General features: G+C 46.5%; 1 protein-coding gene across 1 annotated transcript in view; it reads right to left on the bottom strand.

Annotated features, from left to right (window-relative positions):
• Positions 1 to 408: 408 nt before the first annotated feature.
• The window catches only part of sephs3 (selenophosphate synthetase 3), a 28962-nt gene continuing 8712 nt past the window's right edge, over positions 409 to 20658 (bottom strand). Inside the window, exons 4-8 of the mRNA XM_084334151.1 lie at positions 10624 to 10778; positions 9344 to 9434; positions 4997 to 5096; positions 4289 to 4501; positions 409 to 803 (exon numbers count right to left, since the gene is read on the bottom strand). Of these exons, the coding sequence (XP_084190277.1) occupies positions 553 to 803; positions 4289 to 4501; positions 4997 to 5096; positions 9344 to 9434; positions 10624 to 10778 (810 nt within the window). The 3' untranslated portion in view covers positions 409 to 552. The remainder of the gene's footprint in view (positions 804 to 4288; positions 4502 to 4996; positions 5097 to 9343; positions 9435 to 10623; positions 10779 to 20658) is intronic.

Raw genomic sequence — 20658 nt, 5'->3', positions numbered from 1 at the left:
CAAGGGGCGGAGCCAGGTGTCATGATTGAAAGCCCACCCCACGGATACATTCAGCAACATAAGACATCAAAATGATCAAATTCCATCAAAAATAAAAAATAAACATCAAATCCCCCCCCCCCCCCACGGAGAAGCACCCCTGTGACACTCTGAACAGTCACACACACACACACACACACACACCATTTTGGCAGGTAAACATTTTGGAATGTTCCGTTTTTTCATTTGAAACAATAATTTAGTTTGGGACAGTAAACTATGCATTTTGAAAACATGTAAACAAAGTTATGTGTACGGACTAGAGGGGGGGGGGTAGAAGAACAGCTTGTGGGTCTCGTCTTCCAGGGGGTGTTTACAAAGATCACGGTTCAGAATAAAAAGCTAAATATACAGATAATGTATGTTGACCCCCCCCCCCCCCCACAACAAGGAAGAGATGATGATTGGTCCGTTTGTCCTCAACCTTTCTACACAGGAGGACGAGCTGGACAGTAAGAGGAACACACACACGCACACACACGCCACCAGAGTGCACCAGAGGGGCAGTAGTGTCTATGACAGATTGGTACTGGGGGCGGGGCTTGCAGAGGTGTTGTCCTGACTGGCTGCTTGGCTCCCTCGGGGCGGGACCTCGATGATGCGGGGCTTGTCGATGATGCGGGCGCGCCGGTCGCCTTTCTCTACGATCCCTATGATCCAGGCCCCGCCCACTGACCCTTGACCTCCGAACCCAGAGCCCTGGCTCTTCATCTCCGAACAGAACTTGGCCGCCTGCTCCCTGGGGAGACACACCAAGAGCCCCCCTGGACGGAGAGAGGGGAGAGGAGAGCGGGGGAGAGAGAGGGGAGAGGAAGAGAGGGGAGGGGAAGAGAGGGGAGAGGAGAGAGAGGGGAGAGGAAGAGAGGAGAGAGAGTGGAGAGGAGAGAGAGTGGAGAGGAGGGAGGGGGAGAGGGGAGGGGAAGAGAGGGGGGGGAGAGGAGAGAGGAGGGAGGGGACAGGAGAGGGGGAGAGGAGAGAGGGGACAGGAGGGAGGAGAGGGGAGAGGAGAGGGGAGAGAGGAGAAGAGAGGGGAGAGAGGAGATAGGAGAGATAAGAGAGGAGAGAGAGGGAAAGCGGAGAGGGGAGAGAGGGAGAGGAGAGAGAGAGGAGAAGCAGGTTAACAAGAGAAGCAGGTTAAAGGGCCAGAACAATCATCACATTAAAAGCTACCGGCATATCAATATCAATCTTTTCTTATCAATACATTTATAATAATTTATTACCATTATTATTATTATGATGATAGAATTGAGAGAAACAGATAGGACTCTATAGATTAAACAGATTGGACTCTATAGATTAATAATAATAATTATTACATGGCGTTTTCACATTCGCCGAAATGCTTGCTTGTGATTGGTCAATAGCGCGCGTCAGAGGTCAGTTATCAGACAATAATGACCGCTGTGCGCAGCTGTTCGCAATCAAGCCCACAATAATGACCGCTGTGCGCAGCTGTTCGCAATCAAGCCCACTGACATCAGTGCAAACTGCCGGCTGCCGGGGAAGCTGCTGGGGGGCGGAGCGACGAGCACTCAGCGGAGCCAGAACCAGTGTTACTGTTGCGAGTCGATGTAAAATGAATTAGGTATATTGTTAGTAAGTTAGCCATGTAATAAGCGGGATAATGTATAGCTATACTCGATCATTGTCGCAAAATAATTGACCTTCACTGACGTTTAAAACACCTCGCCGAGGCGGCTCGGTATTTTAAACTCCGTGTCGGTCAATTATTTTGCGACAATGACCTCGTAGCTATACATTATCCCTTACATAATAACTTTATTTGTATAGCACTTTTCATACAGAGGTTGCAGCGCTTCACAACAAAAATACAGGCATAAGCGAGCATAAAAATAATAAATTTAAATACAAAGAGATAGAGAGGTAGCAAGGTAAGGCAAATCACAGTTCTTCAGTAATACAAATAATAAAATAGAATAGATTAGATAGAGTAAAAAAGTGCAGTTTGATTCAGTTTAAAATAGGCAAAAAATTATAAAATAGAACAGACAGTAAAAAAGTGTGATAAGATTGTTTTTTTTTTAATCCACTTTTTCTCCCCATTTTCAAATTGTCTCCCATCCCAATGTCGTATTTCCAATTCTACCCTCTCCTGTCTTGAACGTTGCTAGACTATGCCTCCCACTGGTCGGCTGTAGTGAGGATAGAAGCCTTGCATCACGTGTCCCCTCCGGTACACGAGGAGGCAGCCTGTCGCATCTTTTCACCGCAGCAGCTCAAACTCTCAGTGGCGAGGAGTAACGCGTGGGAGGCTCACGCTGCCCCCGATACTTCCTGTTTCCGCCCCACCGGCGTCACCCAACCGACCTGTAGGAGTCGCTGTCCACAACGTCCAATCCCCACCCACCGGCTTTCCCACCCTCTAACACTGCCAATTGTGTTAGTATGACGGCCGGCCAAGCCCGTAGCAACGCCGAGAGCTGGGCTCGATACCAGCATCTCCTGCGTTAGTGGCGAGCGCCTTGCCCACTGCGCCACTGTGTGATAAGATTGTTGAATAAAAAACATACAACAGAGCAGTCCGTCGCTCGAACACTTTGAGTTTCTTTACAAAGTACAGTTCTAAATGACCTTTTAGAACAACAGAGCAGTGCGTCGCTCACAACAACAAGAGCATCGCTCTTAATTCAGAGCCCTTGCTTAACCTTGATTTACCCGTTGAATGCCACCTTCCACTTCAATGTTAGCGTTAAAAACGCCTAATCTATGTTTTAAATTATGGCTATGTGTCTAATCTGCCCGTCGCTTTATCAATGACTCGTTTGCAGTCAACATTGTCGAAGCGGATTGTTTTTTTTATCGGTTCATTTTCGTTTTATAGCATTTTGAAAAGCCCTCGTTTTCAAGGAAAATATAAAGATTACATGATAAGACATTTACTGGAATATTCTAGAATACACAAAAACTGTCATTTTTCAGCCTATTTATGAATCGTTTTCAAATAAACGCTAGATTATCGATAGTATATGTGTACGTATGCACGCTATGGACGCGAGCGGAACAATAGATTCTCTTATTTCCTCATCGGCGATCGCGCACACACACACACATCACACCACACATTGCCAATGGATTCTGAAGGCGCGCGACGCGGCACGAAGCAGTGTTAGAATGTTCCATCAGAGGGGGGGGGGGGACTTGTGGTGGTAGTGTGAGCGGCTATAGACCACTGCACTTAAATATTTAAACATTAGTCTACCTGGAGACTCAATGAGGTAATTGTAGATATCGCCATAAGACATGTCTGGCCATTGAGTGGGATCATTTTTCCATTATCCTGTTCGGCTGAAAGGACACTGGCCACCGAAGCAGGCACAAGCCCCCCCCCCTCTGATGGAACATTCTAACACGGCTTCACGCCGCGTCGCGCCTTCAGAATCCGTTGGCAATCTGCGCATGCGTATGGGGAGTAGGTGCTGAAAAAGGGACTATAGCTCGGCCGATTTAGTTCCGATCGAAGGCTCTCATCAACACTCATTCATTTGCTCCCTCCGCGATCTCCTCCATGATTTCAATGTAACGCGGAAGTGCAGTGGTCTGTACCGGAGGTCTGAGAAAAATTGTAATCCGTCTCTTCATAGCGGAGGTCTCGTTCCCCGCTCTAATCTAGAGTGTAATCTGTCTCTTCATAGCGGAGGTCTCGTTCCCCGCTCTAATCTAGAGTGTAATCTGTCTCTTCATAGCGGAGGTCTCGTTCCCTGCTCTAATCTAGAGTGTAATCTGTCTCTTCATAGCGGAGGTCTCGTTCCCTGCTCTAATCTAGAGTGTAATCTGTCTCTTCATAGCGGAGGTCTCGTTCCCTGCTCTAATCTAGAGTGTAATCTGTCTCTTCATAGCGGAGGTCTCGTTCCCCGCTCTAATCTAGAGTGTAATCTGTCTCTTCTCGTTCCCCGCTCTAATCTAGAGTGTAATCTGTCTCTTCTCGTTCCCTGCTCTAATCTAGAGTGTAATCTGTCTCTTCTCGTTCCCTGCTCTAATCTAGAGTGTAATCTGTCTCTTCTCGTTCCCTGCTCTAATCTAGAGTGTAATCCGTCTCTTCTCGTTCCCTGCTCTAATCTAGAGTGTAATCTGTCTCTTCTCGTTCCCCGCTCTAATCTAGAGTGTAATCTGTCTCTTCATAGCGGAGGTCTCGTTCCCCGCTCTAATCTAGAGTGTAATCTGTCTCTTCATACCGGAGGTCTCTCGTTCCCTGCTCTAATCTAGAGTGTAATCTGTCTCTTCATACCGGAGGTCTCGGAGCTCGTTCCCGCAACGAGGTTGAACAGGGTCCCGCAGGCCTTGCTGACGGCGGCCATCTTGGCGATGCAGGGCAGGTTGTGGATGACGAAGGCCACCTCGTTGCTCTGCTGCGCCGCCAGGTTGTTGGCGTGGCCCAGGAGGCCGAAGCCTGTCACGTCGGTGGCCGCGTGCGCCTGGAACCTGTGCATGAGGCCCGCCGCTGGACCAGGGGTAAAGGTTAAAGGTTATGTAAGACAGTGGTATTTCTACATGTGATGTGATGAGCAATTCATGTTACATCAGATAAATAGGAGCTCCAAAAAAAACACAGCAACATGCATAACAAGAACACAGACAGACATGTACAGTACATGGTCGCAGGATCAGATCATAACAGTCAAACAAGCAACCACAACCACCCCCCCCCCACCCACCTCAAAGCCACCCTCTCCTGCCTCCTCCATTGATGGCATTGTGTGTGTGTGGTTTGGGTTAACTACATCTTTACGTTGAATTGTTGGCCTTTCTGAAACCCATCCTATGTGAACAATGATGAGGAGGATCAAAGATCCACCAGGGGGCTCCACTCAGACACGGCCTCCATGGGTTGTTTACCTGTGCGGCTCAGCGTTGCCATGGAGAACATGGCTTCCTGGTTTGTTTACCTGTGCGGCTCAGCGTTGCCATGGAGAACATGGCTTCCTGGTTTGTTTACCTGTGCGGTTCAGCGTTGCCATGGAGAACATGGCTTCCTGGTAAGCCTCCTTCACCTCCTCCTTACTGACGACAAGCTTGATCTTGTTCCACTTCTCCGGCTGGGGATGAAGGGGGGGGGGGGGGGGATGAAGAGGGACAGACTGAGGTCACATGACTGTTCAGACTGTTCAGAAGTGATTTGTGATCACCGTGTGAATGTAGCCTTTAGCCTTTAGCTGCAGTGTGAACGTAGCCTTTAGCCTTTAGTTGCAGTGTGAACGTAGCCTTTAGCCTTTAGCTGCAGTGTGAACGTAGCCTTTAGCTGCAGTGTGAACGTAGCCTTTAGCCTTTAGTTGCAGTGTGAACGTAGCCTTTAGCCTTTAGTTGCAGTGTGAACGTAGCCTTTAGCCTTTAGCTGCAGTGTGAACGTAGCCTTTAGCTGCAGTGTGAACGTAGCCTTTAGCTGCAGTGTGAACGTAGCCTTTAGCTGCAGTGTGAACGTAGCCTTTAGCTGCAGTGTGAACGTAGCCTTTAGCTGCAGTGTGAACGTAGCCTTTAGCTGCAGTGTGAACGTAGCCTCTAGCTGCAGTGTGAACGTAGCCTTTAGCTGCAGTGTGAACGTAGCCTTTAGCTGCAGTGTGAACCTTAACACTTTGGCGACCGCACTCTTGCGGCGATTTATGCCTCAGAGGACAGAGGTTTGTTTACAAACCGATGTACTTTCTAAGAGCTATATATATAATTTATAGTATTGCTATCTGTCCATTCTCATTGTCACTTGAGTGCATAAACCGTGCCTTCATAATGGCTTAAAGAAAATAAAAATCCATCGGTTGGTTGTCATTTTATAGCGTCGTGAATATCATGCATTCACATCATTCGAATGCATTACATTCTCTCTCTCCGGATCTCCTGAACCTCAATTCGCCCTGATTTACCGCCCCCCCAAAGCCTCCACCACCTTCCTGTCAGAGCTAACCGAGCTCCTGTCCTCCTTCTGCTCCAGGTCCCTGACCACCTATCTGCTCGGAGATTTCAACATTCATGTTGACTCCACCAACTGCAACTTTGCCGCTGATTTCCTGTCGCTTCTGGACTGCCTCAGCATCACGCAGCATGTCCAGGGCCCCACCCACTCCAAAGGTCACACTCTGGATCTGGTCTGCTCCACCGGTAACCCCCCCTCCCACCTGCAGTGTCTAGACCTTGCGGTATCTGACCACCATGCCATTCTTTTCACTGTCCCTATCCCCCCGCCCAGGCAGCGCCCAACGCGCACCCTCACATTCAGGGACACCAAGTCAGTGTGTGCATCAGCCCTATCTGACCTCATCACTACCCACATGGCCCCGGTTCCCTCCGATACCTCCCCGGACACCTCAGCCTGGACTCTCTGGCGCCCCTCAGAAGCCGGAATGTGTCCTTTCCTCGCCCTGCCCCATGGTTTACCTCTGACCTCCGCTCTATGAAAAGAGTGGGTCGACGACTGGAGCGACTCTCCAGGCGATCTGGCCTCACCGTCCACCGTCTGGCCTTCGTCGACCACGTGAGGTCCTACAGAGAGGCTTTCTCCAAGACTAGGACCGCATACTACTCCACCCTCATCACCTCACAGCAAAATAACCCCAGATCGCTTTTCTCAACCATAAATCGTCTCCTCCGCCCTCTCACTGCCTCCCACACTGATGCTCCTGACCTCTGCTCTAAGTTCCTGGACTTTTTCCAGGCTAAAGTGACTTCCATCCACCAACAACTCATGGTGCCCGCCCCCTCCCCTCCTCACTTACCCCTGACGTCGGACTACATGCTCCCAGCTACATCCCTCCATCCCCAGTGCTCTCTCTCCTCCTTCTCCCCAGTGGATGTTCCGCTGGTCATGAAGCTGGTTACCAGAGCCAAAGCTTCCACCTGCTCCCTCGACCCCATGCCTACGGTACTGGTCAAGGCCTGCCTTCCTACCCTCTGCCCCATCATAACGGACATCATCAACTCCTCTCTGTCATCTGGAATAGTTCCCTCCTGTTTCAAAACCGCCTCCATCACTCCCATCCTAAAGAAGCCTGGTTTGGACCCTGAGGTGCTGGACAACTACCGGCCGATCTCCAACCTTCCTTTCCTAAGCAAAACCTTGGAAAGGGCAGTCGCCGCCCAGCTTCATCAACATCTGTCCAACCATGAGCTCTACGAACCCCTTCAGTCAGCCTACCGAGCACATCACAGCACAGAGACCGCCCTCATCAAGATCACTAATGACCTCCTCCTTGCTGCAGACTCCGGACACATCAGCCTCCTCATCCTTCTCGACCTCTCCGCGGCGTTCGACACAATATCCCACTCAGTCCTCCTCAAATGCCTCTCCGACAACCTAGGCATCACCGGTAGAGCTCTGTCATGGTTTCATTCATATCTCACTAATAGATCTCAGTTTGTCAGCGTCAGCGGCTCATCCTCCCCCCCGGCCCCAGTCAACCACGGTGTCCCCCAGGGCTCTGTGCTGGGTCCCCTACTATTCACCATTTACATGCTCCCCCTCTGTCAGATTATACGTCACCACGGACTCAACTTCCACTGTTATGCTGATGATACTCAGCTCTACATCAGCACCTCACCATCCTCCCAGCTCCCCCCACAGTCTGTAGTCAACTGCCTCCACGCTATAAAAACCTGGATGGCAACCAAATTACTTAAACTCAACAGCAAAAAGACAGAGCTCATGGTTGTGGCCCCCAAGGCACTGCTCGGGAAGGTTGGAGATCTCCTCCTCCACGTTGACGGCTGTTCCATCTCCCCGTCTCTCGAAGTCCGTAACCTGGGCGTCACCCTTGACTCCACACTTTCATTTCACTCCCACATCAAATCTGTCACCAAGTCTGCCTTCTACCACCTCAGGAACATCTCCCGTCTCCGACCCTCACTCTCAGACTCTGTGGCGGAGACCCTGATCCACTCATTTGTCACCTCCCGGTTGGACTACTGTAATGGAGTCCTGTTCGGGGGACCCAGCAAAGCCCTGGACAGGCTCCAGTATGTCCAGAACTCAGCTGCCAGGGTTCTCACTCACACCAAGCCCTGGCAGCACATCACCCCCACCCTCATCCATCTCCACTGGCTTCCAGTCAGGTTCCGCATCACCTTCAAACTCCTGCTCCTCACCTACAAATCCCTCCATGCCCTCGCCCCCCGGTACCTGTCTGATCTCCTCCACCAGTACACTCCATCCCGGAACCTACGATCCTCTGATCTAGGTCTCCTCTCCATCCCTCGCACCAGGTTACAGACTTTTGGGGACAGAGCCTTCAGCGTGGCATCCCCTACCCTCTGGAACTCTCTCCCCCCCGAAATCCGCAACACCCCAACCCTGGACACCTTCAAATCCGCTCTAAAAACACACCTCTTCACCAAGGCTTTTCCCATCAGTTAGTTTTAGATTAAATTAGGTCCATTATCCCCTACTTTCCCTCATCCCCTTTTCCCCCTCCCCCCCTACTTTCCTTGCCCTATTTTTTGTCCTGATTGTAAAGCGACCTTGGGTTCTATGAAAGGTGCTATATAAATTTGATCTATTATTATTTATTATTATTATAAGGTTTATCACGCTTTTCGTCTCTTCTTTTTTTCAGGAAGCTAGATAATAGGCTAAACGTTGGCGCCGTTATATCAAACGCCATTTCTGCTGTATATATACGAATGAAATAAAACAAACTGCGTAGCATCCGGACTATTACAGAGCATCTATGGATGAAATGGGGGCGGCGGGGAACACTGATTAGTATTATTGATTAGCAATAGTGTGCGCGTTCAGGTAGCCAATGTCAGTGATCTATCACGTTAGGTTTTAAAACAATGTCCAATCCAGCTGTAATTTGGGGGAATAGTATCCTACCGCCAGGCCATGTGATCGCCGGCAGCATTTCTTCATTAGTCATCGGATTCTGGTAGATCGATATGTCCATTGGCTAATCATAAATCCCATTATTCCAGGCTGAAATATACGTTCGGTAACGTGATCAAAGATGGAGGGTCTTCGTTTGGAATCGAGGCTCATATGATCCGCCCACAGACTGTAAAATATTTTTTTTTTAAATCCCCTCAATGATACTGCAGTGGAGCGATGGCGCCCCTAAGCGGATCTGGCCGGTATTGCATGTTTCGAAAATCAAATATGTGGGTAGGTCATGGATCTCGATCGCGGACGTTAATAGCATTATAAATATGGAATAAAACAATAACAACTTGCCACGGCTATATACGTGGCTCTGGTCCACAACGCATGGCACCGAAACACGCATATACTCGTGGACGGACGGCATAGTGTTAAAGAGCTGGGGATGTTTTGTGTGAACAAAGTCTGTGCTGATTGGCTGACCTGCTCCAGCCACTGGTGAGCGTTGACAGCCACCTGCGTCCCCAGAGGTTTGGTCAGAACCAGGACGTCTCCCGGTACGGCACCGTCTGGCCTGGAACACAGAGAGGAGACAACTACTGAGACATTGTGTACTGAACCAATTCCATTTATATTCTTGGGGTTCACGATTCGATTCAGAATAGATTCTCGATTCAATACACGCAGATTTGATTCAATACACGCGGATTTGATTCTCGATTCAATACATGCAGAGATTTGATTCAATACACGCAGATTTGATTCTCGACTCAATACATGCAAAGATTTGATTCAATACACGCAGATTTGATTCTCGACTCAATACATGCAGAGATTTGATTCTTGATTCAATACATGCAGATTTGATTCTCGACTCAATACATGCAGAGATTTGATTCTTTTTTTTATCCACTTTCTCCTTATTTTCTATTTTTCTTCCATCCCAATTTCGTATCGCCAATTCTCCCCTCCCCCGTCTCGAACGTTGCTAGACTATGCCTCCCACTGGTCGGCTGTAGTGAGGATAGAAGCCTTGCATCACGTGTCCCCTCCGGTACGTCCCGTCTCTGCTGTACAGGCGTCACCCAACTGACCTGTAGGAGTCGCTGTCCACAACGTCTAATCTCCACCCATCGACTTTCCACCCGCTACCTCAGCCAATTGATAGTATGACGACTGGCCCAAGCCGCAGGCAATGCTGACTCGGGGAGTCGAGACCGGAGTCTCTTGCATTGGTGACTAGCGCAATCTCCGCTGCGCCACCCAGCCGCCTACCAGAGATTTGATTCAATACATGCAGATTTTATTCTCGATTCAATAAACGCAGATTTGATTCTCGATTCAATACATGCATATTTGATTCAATACATGCATATTTGATTAAATACATGCAGATTTGATTCTAGGCTGCTGCTTTGAGTTACTTTTCCCATTGCCTGCGGTAGACAGTTTAATAGGCGTCAAAGAAGAAAAAACTAATTTGTGAATCGATTTCGAATCGGTAGAGATAGAATCCAATCCAACTTTATTTATAAAGCGCTTTAACAGCCACAGGGGCACAAAGTGCTGTACAGAGGGAGCATATTAAAAAAACTATAAGCAGCACTAAAAATAGATAAAAAAAAACAAGAGTAGCAAAAAAAGAAAAAAAAAAAAGGTAAACATAGGCAGCAATCAAAATTAATCAGAGAATCACAATGCTCGATTCCCCCCCCACACTCCTGGAGGTTACTCCCCCCCCCCCCCACGTACATTCCACTCACATTATGAACTCGTTGGGCTGACAGACGACTGAAGCCACGCCCCCTACGATGATCCAGGGGTTGATCACAGTCTGGCCGCCCGTCACCGAAGTCCCGCCCTCTTCCGCTGAGTCACGGAACCCCCGCATTATCAGCGGCATGACGCGCTCACGCTCCTGTTCAAACAGACCCCGGGTCAGCATCAGCTGGTGACATTGTGACATTATAGACAGTTTCAATAGACCCGTCGCTAAACCACGCCCCAAAATAGAATTTGTCCAATCATATCACAGGAAAAAACTTTGCTGCAGAAAACTCGGTCAACACCAGAAAAGCCATTTGTGGGCCGCATCAAACCAGACGGCTGTGATCAAAACCACTGTGTAAGAGTTCAGTTTATATGTTATTATCTACCTAATATCCGATGGTGAAACGCTGTGTGTGGGGTACCTGTAATTCGGACACCAGGTACCCTGAAAGACTGGATGGAGGAGTATATTTCATACCTTTCCCCGAAGCCCAAACGAAAACTAGAGAAATGCAAGCGATGGATTATGTTTTGTCGTCGACCACATACACAAGTGAATGTGAAGACCATTACCAAGGACACTTATGTTTGCTCAAAGGTAAGGTTAATTCATAAAGACATAATATTTGACGGCATGTATTAGAAACGTAGACCAAACTATTAGTTTGCTAACGTTTGACTTTGACTGCGAACTAGCTCTCGTATATCCAGCCCAGTTAGCTAACGTTAGCAGCTAGCTAACGTTAGCTGCCAACATGTAACGATACCGCAGATATTTCTGCATCATAACGTGAACCAGGGTTTCCGTTAGAAAAAATTGTTGCCGGCCTCAGTGTCCGGTAGATTTCAATCTACCGGTCAATTGAGAGACATTCCGGTCAGAGTTTATTGAGCTTAAAAACAATTGATAGGCAAAAGAATGACAACAAAACAAAAGAATGACATCATCAAGGCATGTAGATTTATAATATTTTTACTTAAAACTAGGCTACTTTTGCGTATAAAGTCATTATATTCCAAATAAAATAAGTCCCGAGACTCGTGCTGCTGCCGACTTTAAATCAAATAGGTGTCTGTGGGCAGTCGCCCGACATTAATAAACAACAGTCTGTTATAATCACATTTTTATGAGCTAACGAATTCCGTTATATTGGACATTTGTATTAATTATATCAAGCGAAGAACTGAGAAATTTGGCAGAGAGAGACGGCAACATTATCGTGGGTCTGCGTGACGACTCTCTCTCTCTCCACCTCCCAACGACTTATTTGCGAGAGTATGGCGCTGCAGAGCAGCAGATTCAGCTGTTATTGGCTCTTTTCTGGGAACCGCACAACAGCGCCCCCCACCCAACATTGAATTGAAAATGGCTGAATTGGAGTACTGCTGGAGTACTGCATTGTGCTGCTGTTGCTCCGGCTCTGCAGCTTCACAAAAGTTCGCACACCCAGCACTAAGCTCTCGCTGACAACGTCGTTGTCATTATTAGAAGCAACGATGAAACAAATCATGTAATGATGTTTCGTTCATCGCATAGGCTATTTAATTTTAGCCTATTTTAATACAATTCAAATAATCAAATTGTGCTTAGACTCAGGGAATTATTTTCACCGGACATTAAGACCGGAGAGATTAAATATGTCGGACTTCAACAGATTTTGCCGGTCAAATACCGGTAATTACCGGCTAACGGAAACGCTGACGTGAACCTTCTGTATCATAAGGTTAGCTTTCTGCATCATAACGTGAGCCTTCTGTATAGCTTTCTGCATCATAACGTCAGCAACGTTACCGCAAGCCACGTGCATAACAGTGGAAATGATGACCAACAAGGACAGTTATAGATGTAATGTAGTGACCACCATTGATAGTATAAAGAACTGGCTAACAGACAACAGAATACTAATAACATGAATACTACTACATGCACTAAGAATGCTCGATGCACTTCAGATGCCATAGTGCCACTTGAAACCAGTAACAACAGGGACAACGATGTAAACAGTAAATAAGTCCAGGGCCCTCATTCATCAACGTGTTCTACGCACAGATCTGTGCTTACCCTGTGCGTACGATCATTTCTAAGCAAAGAGTGGGATTCATCAATTTCGATTTGAACTTGACTCCGTGCTTACGTCTACGCACAGGTCAGAGCACACTTACCTGACGCCCAGTGGTAGAATATATTATTACAACAAGGAAATGAGCTTCTGTGCATAATAACACTGGCATGTTCTGTACGAACCGTAGTTCATTATAGTTCATTGTAAAATAGCAACAGTAGTGTAATTATGGTCAAAACCCTATAAATAGCATTTGGAATAATAGATCTTTCTCTCAGAATGAATGCAGCATGGTTTATATAGCGTTATCGGAATATACGGGGTGTAGGCTACTGACTGACTGCGCTCCGCGTAGCTTGATTGATTGATTGAGAAGTTTATTAACAGATTGCAGAATGGGTACAGTACAGTACAGCTCAGTACATACAATTGTTAATTGGGGATGCAGACCAGAGAAAGACTTTCATCTTGTTTACATCAGGGTCCCCCATTTTCAATTCATCATAAATCATAAAGCTCAACTCGTTATTATTTTGCGCAGACCGCAGAAACACGGGAACGTTTTGATTATATTTAAAAGGCTTTACGTTAAACGAAACAAGTGGAATTTCGAAGCTGTAAGCAGAATACAAGTCATATGAATATAGTGTTCTTCCCCCTTTTTACTGTATAAGAAAGAATAGAAAACGCATTGCAATGACACCAGATAGTGGACAGACTATGTATATGATGGGATTCAAGTTCGCGTTTGTTGATCATAGGCATGCTGTCAAGAGTATGATATCTTAATCAAACATTCTAGAACATTTGTCGTCACAGATCATGTCCTAATAGAACATAGGCTATGGCATGGATCGTGATATTGTGTGGACTGTTATTACTGTACCGGTACCACCCATTGTGACAACAGCCTTGTGAGTCCCGCACACAAACATGATGGAATTCAAGTTCATGTATTGAAAGGCAGGCTACATCATACATGCAGTGAGATTCATTGTTCTTGTATATGCTCTCGTATTATTGTTTATATAGGCTACCCAATACTGACATCAAAATAGATTGTAGTATGCCTCTAGAAATCATATGCAGCAGGTAGAAAATTGACGGGAGATCCATCGCGATTTGGAATAAAATTGAGGAGAACTTTAATCCCTGGGTATTAATCAAACAACACGGGAAAAGGCAGTCATATTCCAGCGCGGTATTTATTCTCGAAGTCAACTTCCTGCCTGTTGTTGCTAGGCAACTGCAGCGTGGGGGGTAACTGCCCCGCCTCGTACATTGTGTACGGTTCATTTAGTGCAGAAACGGATCGTTAAAGCGTCAAATTAAAGACTATCAAGCGGAATTTTCTTCAGTCCTTCACAATGCCAAAGAGCTGCTGTGTTACACGTTGTACTAATGACAAAAACAGAAATCCAAATCGCAAGTTTTATACCATCACGGAGGAAAAAGTGGCTGGTGGCTAACGTTCGGCTAACTCGCTCTGGTGTTGTGGTCGTGGTAGCTACATGCTAAGCTAACGTTAATTACATAATATCGAACCGATAGGAGCTTATTTGATCTAATCTTACGTGGATGTTTGATCGGGTAGTGGCACACGTGGTACCACCACGTAAGATTAGATAAGATAAGCTCCTATCGGTTCGATATTATGTAATTAACGTTAGCTTAGCATGTAGCTACCACGACCACAACACAGAGCGAGTTAGCCGAACGTTAGCCACCAGCCACTTTTTCCTCCGTGATGCATCAGCTGGTATTATATAAAACTTGCGATTTGGATTTCTGTGTTCGTTATTAGTACAAAACGTAACACAGCAGCTTCAATTTGGGTATTCGAGAGATGGCCATGTCTGCAGGTGTTTTGTATGGACATTATGTCAAGTCAATCAGGGGGAGATCTTTGACTCATATCTCGCCTTAGAATCACCAGAAAGGCTTTCGAAATAGTGAAATGCCATGTTGGCCTCAATATTTTCAAAACAAATCGTATGAAAATGTTATGAAATGAACAAGAATGTGATAAAACATGTAATAAAAACGGACCTCAACGCATGCATTTGATGGTAGAAATCCGTATGGTCCCCCTATACCAAGATGGCGGCGGTCTTGTGACATCAGAGTGTCTTCGAGAATTAGTGTTTGCGCTGCCCAGGCAGCAATGGTTAATAGATATCATATCCGACATCACCGTAAGTGTACACGTCTGTCAGCCTGTCTCATGACACGCTTCCCTCGGCTTAGTCCATTTTTCCACATTTCATGGGTGTATTCCATTACCGTATATGGTTAATCGGGGCGTTTCTGGTATGCAAATACGTGAAAGTGTGCACGAGCCTCGGCGCAGAGCCAAGGTGGGATTCATCATGACAGGTGTGCGTAGAGCCTGCGTACGCACGTGTGATGAATCCCGACTTCCCTGTGCGTACACTGGTTCTACATTCCGTGCTTACGTGTGGAAAAACTGGAAATAGAATAGTTCTACGCACACATTGATGAATGAGGGCCCTGGACTTTTCGTTTTATCCCTGACAAGGCAAACACAAATGTTGATCTGTCAAAGTTGTTATGTTTGTTGTCAATAAAATTCACTTTGAGCTGCATTTTATGTAAGAAAGATGCTCCATAAATGAACTATTATTATTATCAGTCTATGCTTAGCTAATACTCTAATAGCTTTTTGTGTTTTTTTTTCACAGAATGAGGTGTGCTGGAGATCATGTAAAGGTGTGCTTTACAATCATGTCATTAACTGAATCATATTCCTGTCTCCTCATTCACCTCTCTCCTCATTCACCTCCCCCTCATCCCTCTCCCCTTATCCATCACCCCTCTCTCCTCCCCTCTTACTCCAGATGAGGAGTGCCGGCCTGTGGGCACCAGGCTGCGTGAATATTTTCGGCAACCAACTTGTGTTTAGCGTTTCTCTGATTGGCCACTACGCCCATGTGACCGCGGCAGCGCGAGAGAGCTGCAGCGCGGAAATAGGCTGTCTATTGCCTCGCGCTGCAGAGCGGAAATAGGCTGTCTATTGCCATTCTCTAAGACAAACTCTAACCTTAACCAGCTCCTTAACAGCGCCTAAACTTAACCCTTCTAACCATAACCAACTCCGAAACAATGCCTAACCTTAACCTTAACCAACTCCGAAACAATGCTTAAAGTTAACATGCCTAAACTTAACCGGCGAAAGAATGCATGTTAAAAAAATTAAAATAAAATAAAATTTAAGGGAATCGAACTTGTTACCAAAGGAACCGCATGATCCACAGCAAGGCAGCGCTGCCAGTTGAGCTAGTTGTCGATAGTAAAAAAGGGGGGATTACTGCTACATAATGCTGCCGCGACGGAGCTGCTGCTGCCGCGTCGCCGCGGGGGCGTGGCTAGACGCAAGTTGGGCGTGGCTAGACACAAGTTGGTTGCCTTTAATATTTAGGCCACCAGGCTCCGCCAATGGAAGGTGGACATTACTAGAAAGCTAAACAGAATGCTTAAATAGGAATATTAGAGGTTCTAGAAGGTGCTACTATGACATCATCACCAACGTTCCAGAATGATCGGGCAGAACTAAGGTTCTAGAATGTACTGCCATGACATCATCACACACGTTCCAGAATGTTCGGGCGGCACTAATTTTCTAGAATGTTCCTAACAATAGGTCTGTGGGTGAATTATGTACCATTACAACTACAGTACTGTATTAAGTTTCAAAAGTAAAAGTACAGTACATATTCTATAGGGTGTTCTTGTATTTCAGTGCATTCAACCCTCGATTGACCTGAAGGTTGTTAAAGTGGTCCAGTTATGCTGCTCTGTGTCCCTCAGATTGCTGGTTTACAATGTTAAAGTACTTAATCTTCATCAACAGTTGCTGATATTGCAAATGTCAACAGCCCAGGCTATTAATCCATAATGGAGGTACTAGAAGAATATAATGTTAAATTACCATAGATGTATCACAACAACACATGATATTGTTCGCTATTCCAGTTGCGTCTATATTTATCACAGCCGAAGAGTGCATCGCATTTCTCTGATTGGCCATGACGCCCATGTGACCGCGGCAGCGCGAGAGAGCGGCAGTGCGGAAATAGGCTGCATCCTCCACGTCAAGAAAGACAGACAGGCATTCTCTGCGACAAACCCTAACCTTAACCAACTCCGAAATAATGCCCAACCTTAACCCTAACCTTAAAGTGGAAATGAAGCAGTGCGATAAATACATATTCATAGCATCACATTAGTATTTAGATAAGCCACAGAAGAAGTCACGTTATAAAAATACGCAGTTTCTAAGAAAAAACGATTTGTTGTGTACATTTCTGAAGCATTTAGCATTATGGGCGCGGCCATTTTGTTGCTGACGTCATACCGGGGGTTGGGTGTATACACTCTGGTTAGCTGCCTATATTGAATGGGTCAGTCAGCAAATAAAATGTTGCCTACAAAACAACGGGACCGCGGTGGTTCTGTTTGTATTGCTCCTGGCTGTTCAAACTAATTTTACCATGTGAGAGAGAGGAAAGTTGGTTAATTTCCACAAACTACCAGTGAAAAAAACAGTGTTGTTGACATGTTGGCTCGGGCTGTCTGCACTCAGGCGGCGCGACCAGCCTGTTGGACAGGGAAGGAGGATCTGCAGCGAACACTTCATTGCCTCGGATTATGTTGTTGGGGTGGGATGTTTGTCCAGAAGACCACTAATCAGCTGAAGCCGGACGGAGCGATCGCTAGCTAGTTGGCACCAGCCGGGGCCCGGCGTTAGCTCTCGCTAGCTAGCGTTAGCAACCGGAGCGTCGCGGAGCATTCAGCCTGCTGGCTACACAGCTTGTGTAGCCAGCGTTAGCTCTCGCTAGCTAGCGTTAGCAACCGGAGCGTCGCGGAGCATTCAGCCTGCTGGCTACACAGCTTGTGTAGCCAGCGTTAGCTCTCGCTAGCTAGCGTTAGCAACCGGAGCGTCGCGGAGCATTCAGCCTGCTGGCTACCTAGACCCACTTCAACCAGCGTCGCGGAGCATTCAGCCTGCTGGCTACACAAGCTGTGTAGCCAGCAGGCTGAATGCTCCGCGACGCTCCGGTTGCTAACGCTAGCTAGCGAGAGCTAACGCTGGCTACACAAGCTGTGTAGCCAGCAGGCTGAATGCTCCGCGACGCTCCGGTTGCTAACGCTAGCTAGCGAGAGCTAACGCCGGGCCCCGGCTGGTGCCAACTAGCTAGCGATCGCTCCGTCCGGCTTCAGCTGATTAGTGGTCTTCTGGACAAACATCCCACCCCAACAACATAATCCGAGGCAATGAAGTGTTCGCTGCAGATCCTCCTTCCCTGTCCAACAGGCTGGTCGCGCCGCCTGAGTGCAGACAGCCCGAGCCAACATGTCAACAACACTGTTTTTTTCACTGGTAGTTTGTGGAAATTAACCAACTTTCCTCTCTCTCACATGGTAAAATTAGTTTGAACAGCCAGGAGCAATACAAACAGAACCACCGCGGTCCCGTTGTTTTGTAGGCAACATTTTATTTGCTGACTGACCCATTCAATATAGGCAGCTAACCAGAGTGTATACACCCAACCCCCGGCATGACGTCAGCCATGACGTCAGCAACAAAATGGCGGCGCCCATGTTGAAAACAGGGATATTATATTATATTTTTCAGACAAATAAGATAGATTTCACATTTGATTATAGAACCCTGTCTTACACAAGGTACACAACAAACAAACTAGGATCACATTGCTCACTGCTTCATCTCCACTTTAACCAACTCCGAAAGAATGCCTAACCTTAACCCTAACCGTAACTTAACCCTAACCTTAACCAACTCCGAAATAATGCCTAACCTTAACCCTAACCTTAACTTAACCCTAACCAACTCCGAAAGAATGCCTAAACTTAACCAGCGGAAGAATGCACGTTTATAGCGAGAGATGATAAACGTTAAAAAAAAAAAGAAAAAAAAAAAAAAAAAGTGTAAGTGATTCGAACTTGTGACCAACCGCACCGCAGGCTCCACAGCACGGCGGCGTACCAGTTGAGCTAAGCGTCGATGGAAAAACATCTGGGATTACGGCTACATAATGCCGCTCCGCTCTGCCGCTCCGCTCTGCGGCTGCCGCGGGGCGTGTCGCAGCCAATCAGGGAAAACGCGGAAGCACTCGGCAGCACTCTTCGGCTCCAATTAAAGAATAGGCATTCCAGTTTATATCGTACATCCATTTGTGTAACTGTAAATCCATGTATATTTATTGTATATATTAAAAATAGTGGCTATTTATGTACACTTTAGTTGTGGGTTTTCTTTTCTAATCAGAGTGATCTATCTTGAGAATGTGTTGTATATGCATTTATTTATATAAATATATAGTATAACTTATACTTAGTGTTATAAGAAAAGCTATGTCCTGACCTGTATACCCATTTACTGTGATTTACAGGTATTTTGGTAAATGGTAAATGGCTGTATTTATATAGCGCTTTTATCCAAAGCGCTTTACAATTTGTTTCTCACATCTTACCCATTCACTCACACATTCACACACCGACGGTGGAGGCAACCATGCAAGGTGCCAACCTGCTCATCAGTGTCTTGCTCAAGGACACTTCGACACGCTGCCCGGGAGGAGCGAGAATCAAACCGGGAACCTCCGGTTTACCAGACGACTGCTCTACTCCCAAGCCACTGTCGCCCCCTATATTAGGTCTATTTTATTATTAGGTATTTTTACTTTGGTCTCTATCACTATACATTTATAGTTAGTGTAATCAATCATTTGACCTGATGTACACTAGAATGTGCAGCATACCATTCTCTGACGTCTCACCCCTTTATGGATGAGGATTGTTGGCATATTTACCTGGGTCACAAAAGAACCAACATAGCATGTTTACAAAAGAGGTGGATTATTCTGGTTGCAGAATGACAGCTCTCACTTTTTTCCTCATTCTAGTGACTAGTGACAACTGTCGGGTCTAGCTCGTATACTGCGTTGGACCACTAAACTAAATGTAAGCATCTATTGTATCAGCAATAGTAATCATGGATTTATCGTCATAGTTCTTGTAATCTTCAATCAAGTCAACTGTAAGTAATGCTTGAGACGCTATCTATAGCTAATGCTTGCATCACCATGGATGTCTAAGGTAAATGTGTATCTCATGAACGTACTTTTCCACTGCATATTGTAACCCTCTCGGTCTGCTTCTAGATGAAATATTTGTGTTATCTTTAAAAACAGGTCTATTACCTGCTGTGGTAAATCTCCAGCGGCCTAGCCCCTTTCCTGACTGTGAAGCAAGGCTTGCATCACAGTCAGGAAAGGGGCTGCCTGCAGCCATCGTCAACGAGAGTCATTTACACGGTCGGCTCTGTGTCCGAGTTTTCAAAGGGGGCGTGGCTTAGCGATAGGTCTATTGGACAACAGTGACATTATAGACAGTCATGTTGCAGTGTTTGTTGCTAACAAGGTGAACAGGAAGTAAACATGAGTTCAAGGCAAGCTGCTCCTTAACAACACAAACCTCCTACACAGGTCAAACTCCTTGAATATACCTCCATGTCTGCAAGGTTCAGGGTTATTAAAAGGTAGGAATGAGTCACAAGGGTCAATGTTCACTTTTGTAATGTGGTTGTTAATAATTTGTTTTATATGCAGGTTATTGCCTCCAATAAAAGGCCCAAACTGTGTTGAACTGAAAAGCACTTTTCAAAGTGTCAAAACACCTCTACTTGAGGTTGGAGTTGCTGTTCCAACTTCCTGCCTGGCGTTATTATTCCTCCTTGGCTCAGGAACGTAGCTGGCTGTAACATAGCTGCAATGTTATGTAGCTGCATAGCATAACAATTTCAATATTTTCTGGAATTTCCAGGCGGCTGGGTGGCGCAGCGGACATTGCGCTCGTCACCAACGCAAGATACACCGGGTTCTAATCCGGCTGTCGGCGTTGCCTCCGGCTTGGACCGGCCGT

Source organism: Notolepis coatsorum, assembly GCF_963971535.1.
Source record: "Notolepis coatsorum genome assembly, chromosome: 17".
Lineage (NCBI taxonomy): Eukaryota > Metazoa > Chordata > Actinopteri > Aulopiformes > Paralepididae > Notolepis > Notolepis coatsorum.
Note: the sequence above shows the minus strand (reverse complement) of the source record. Positions and strands in the feature narration are given on the sequence as shown.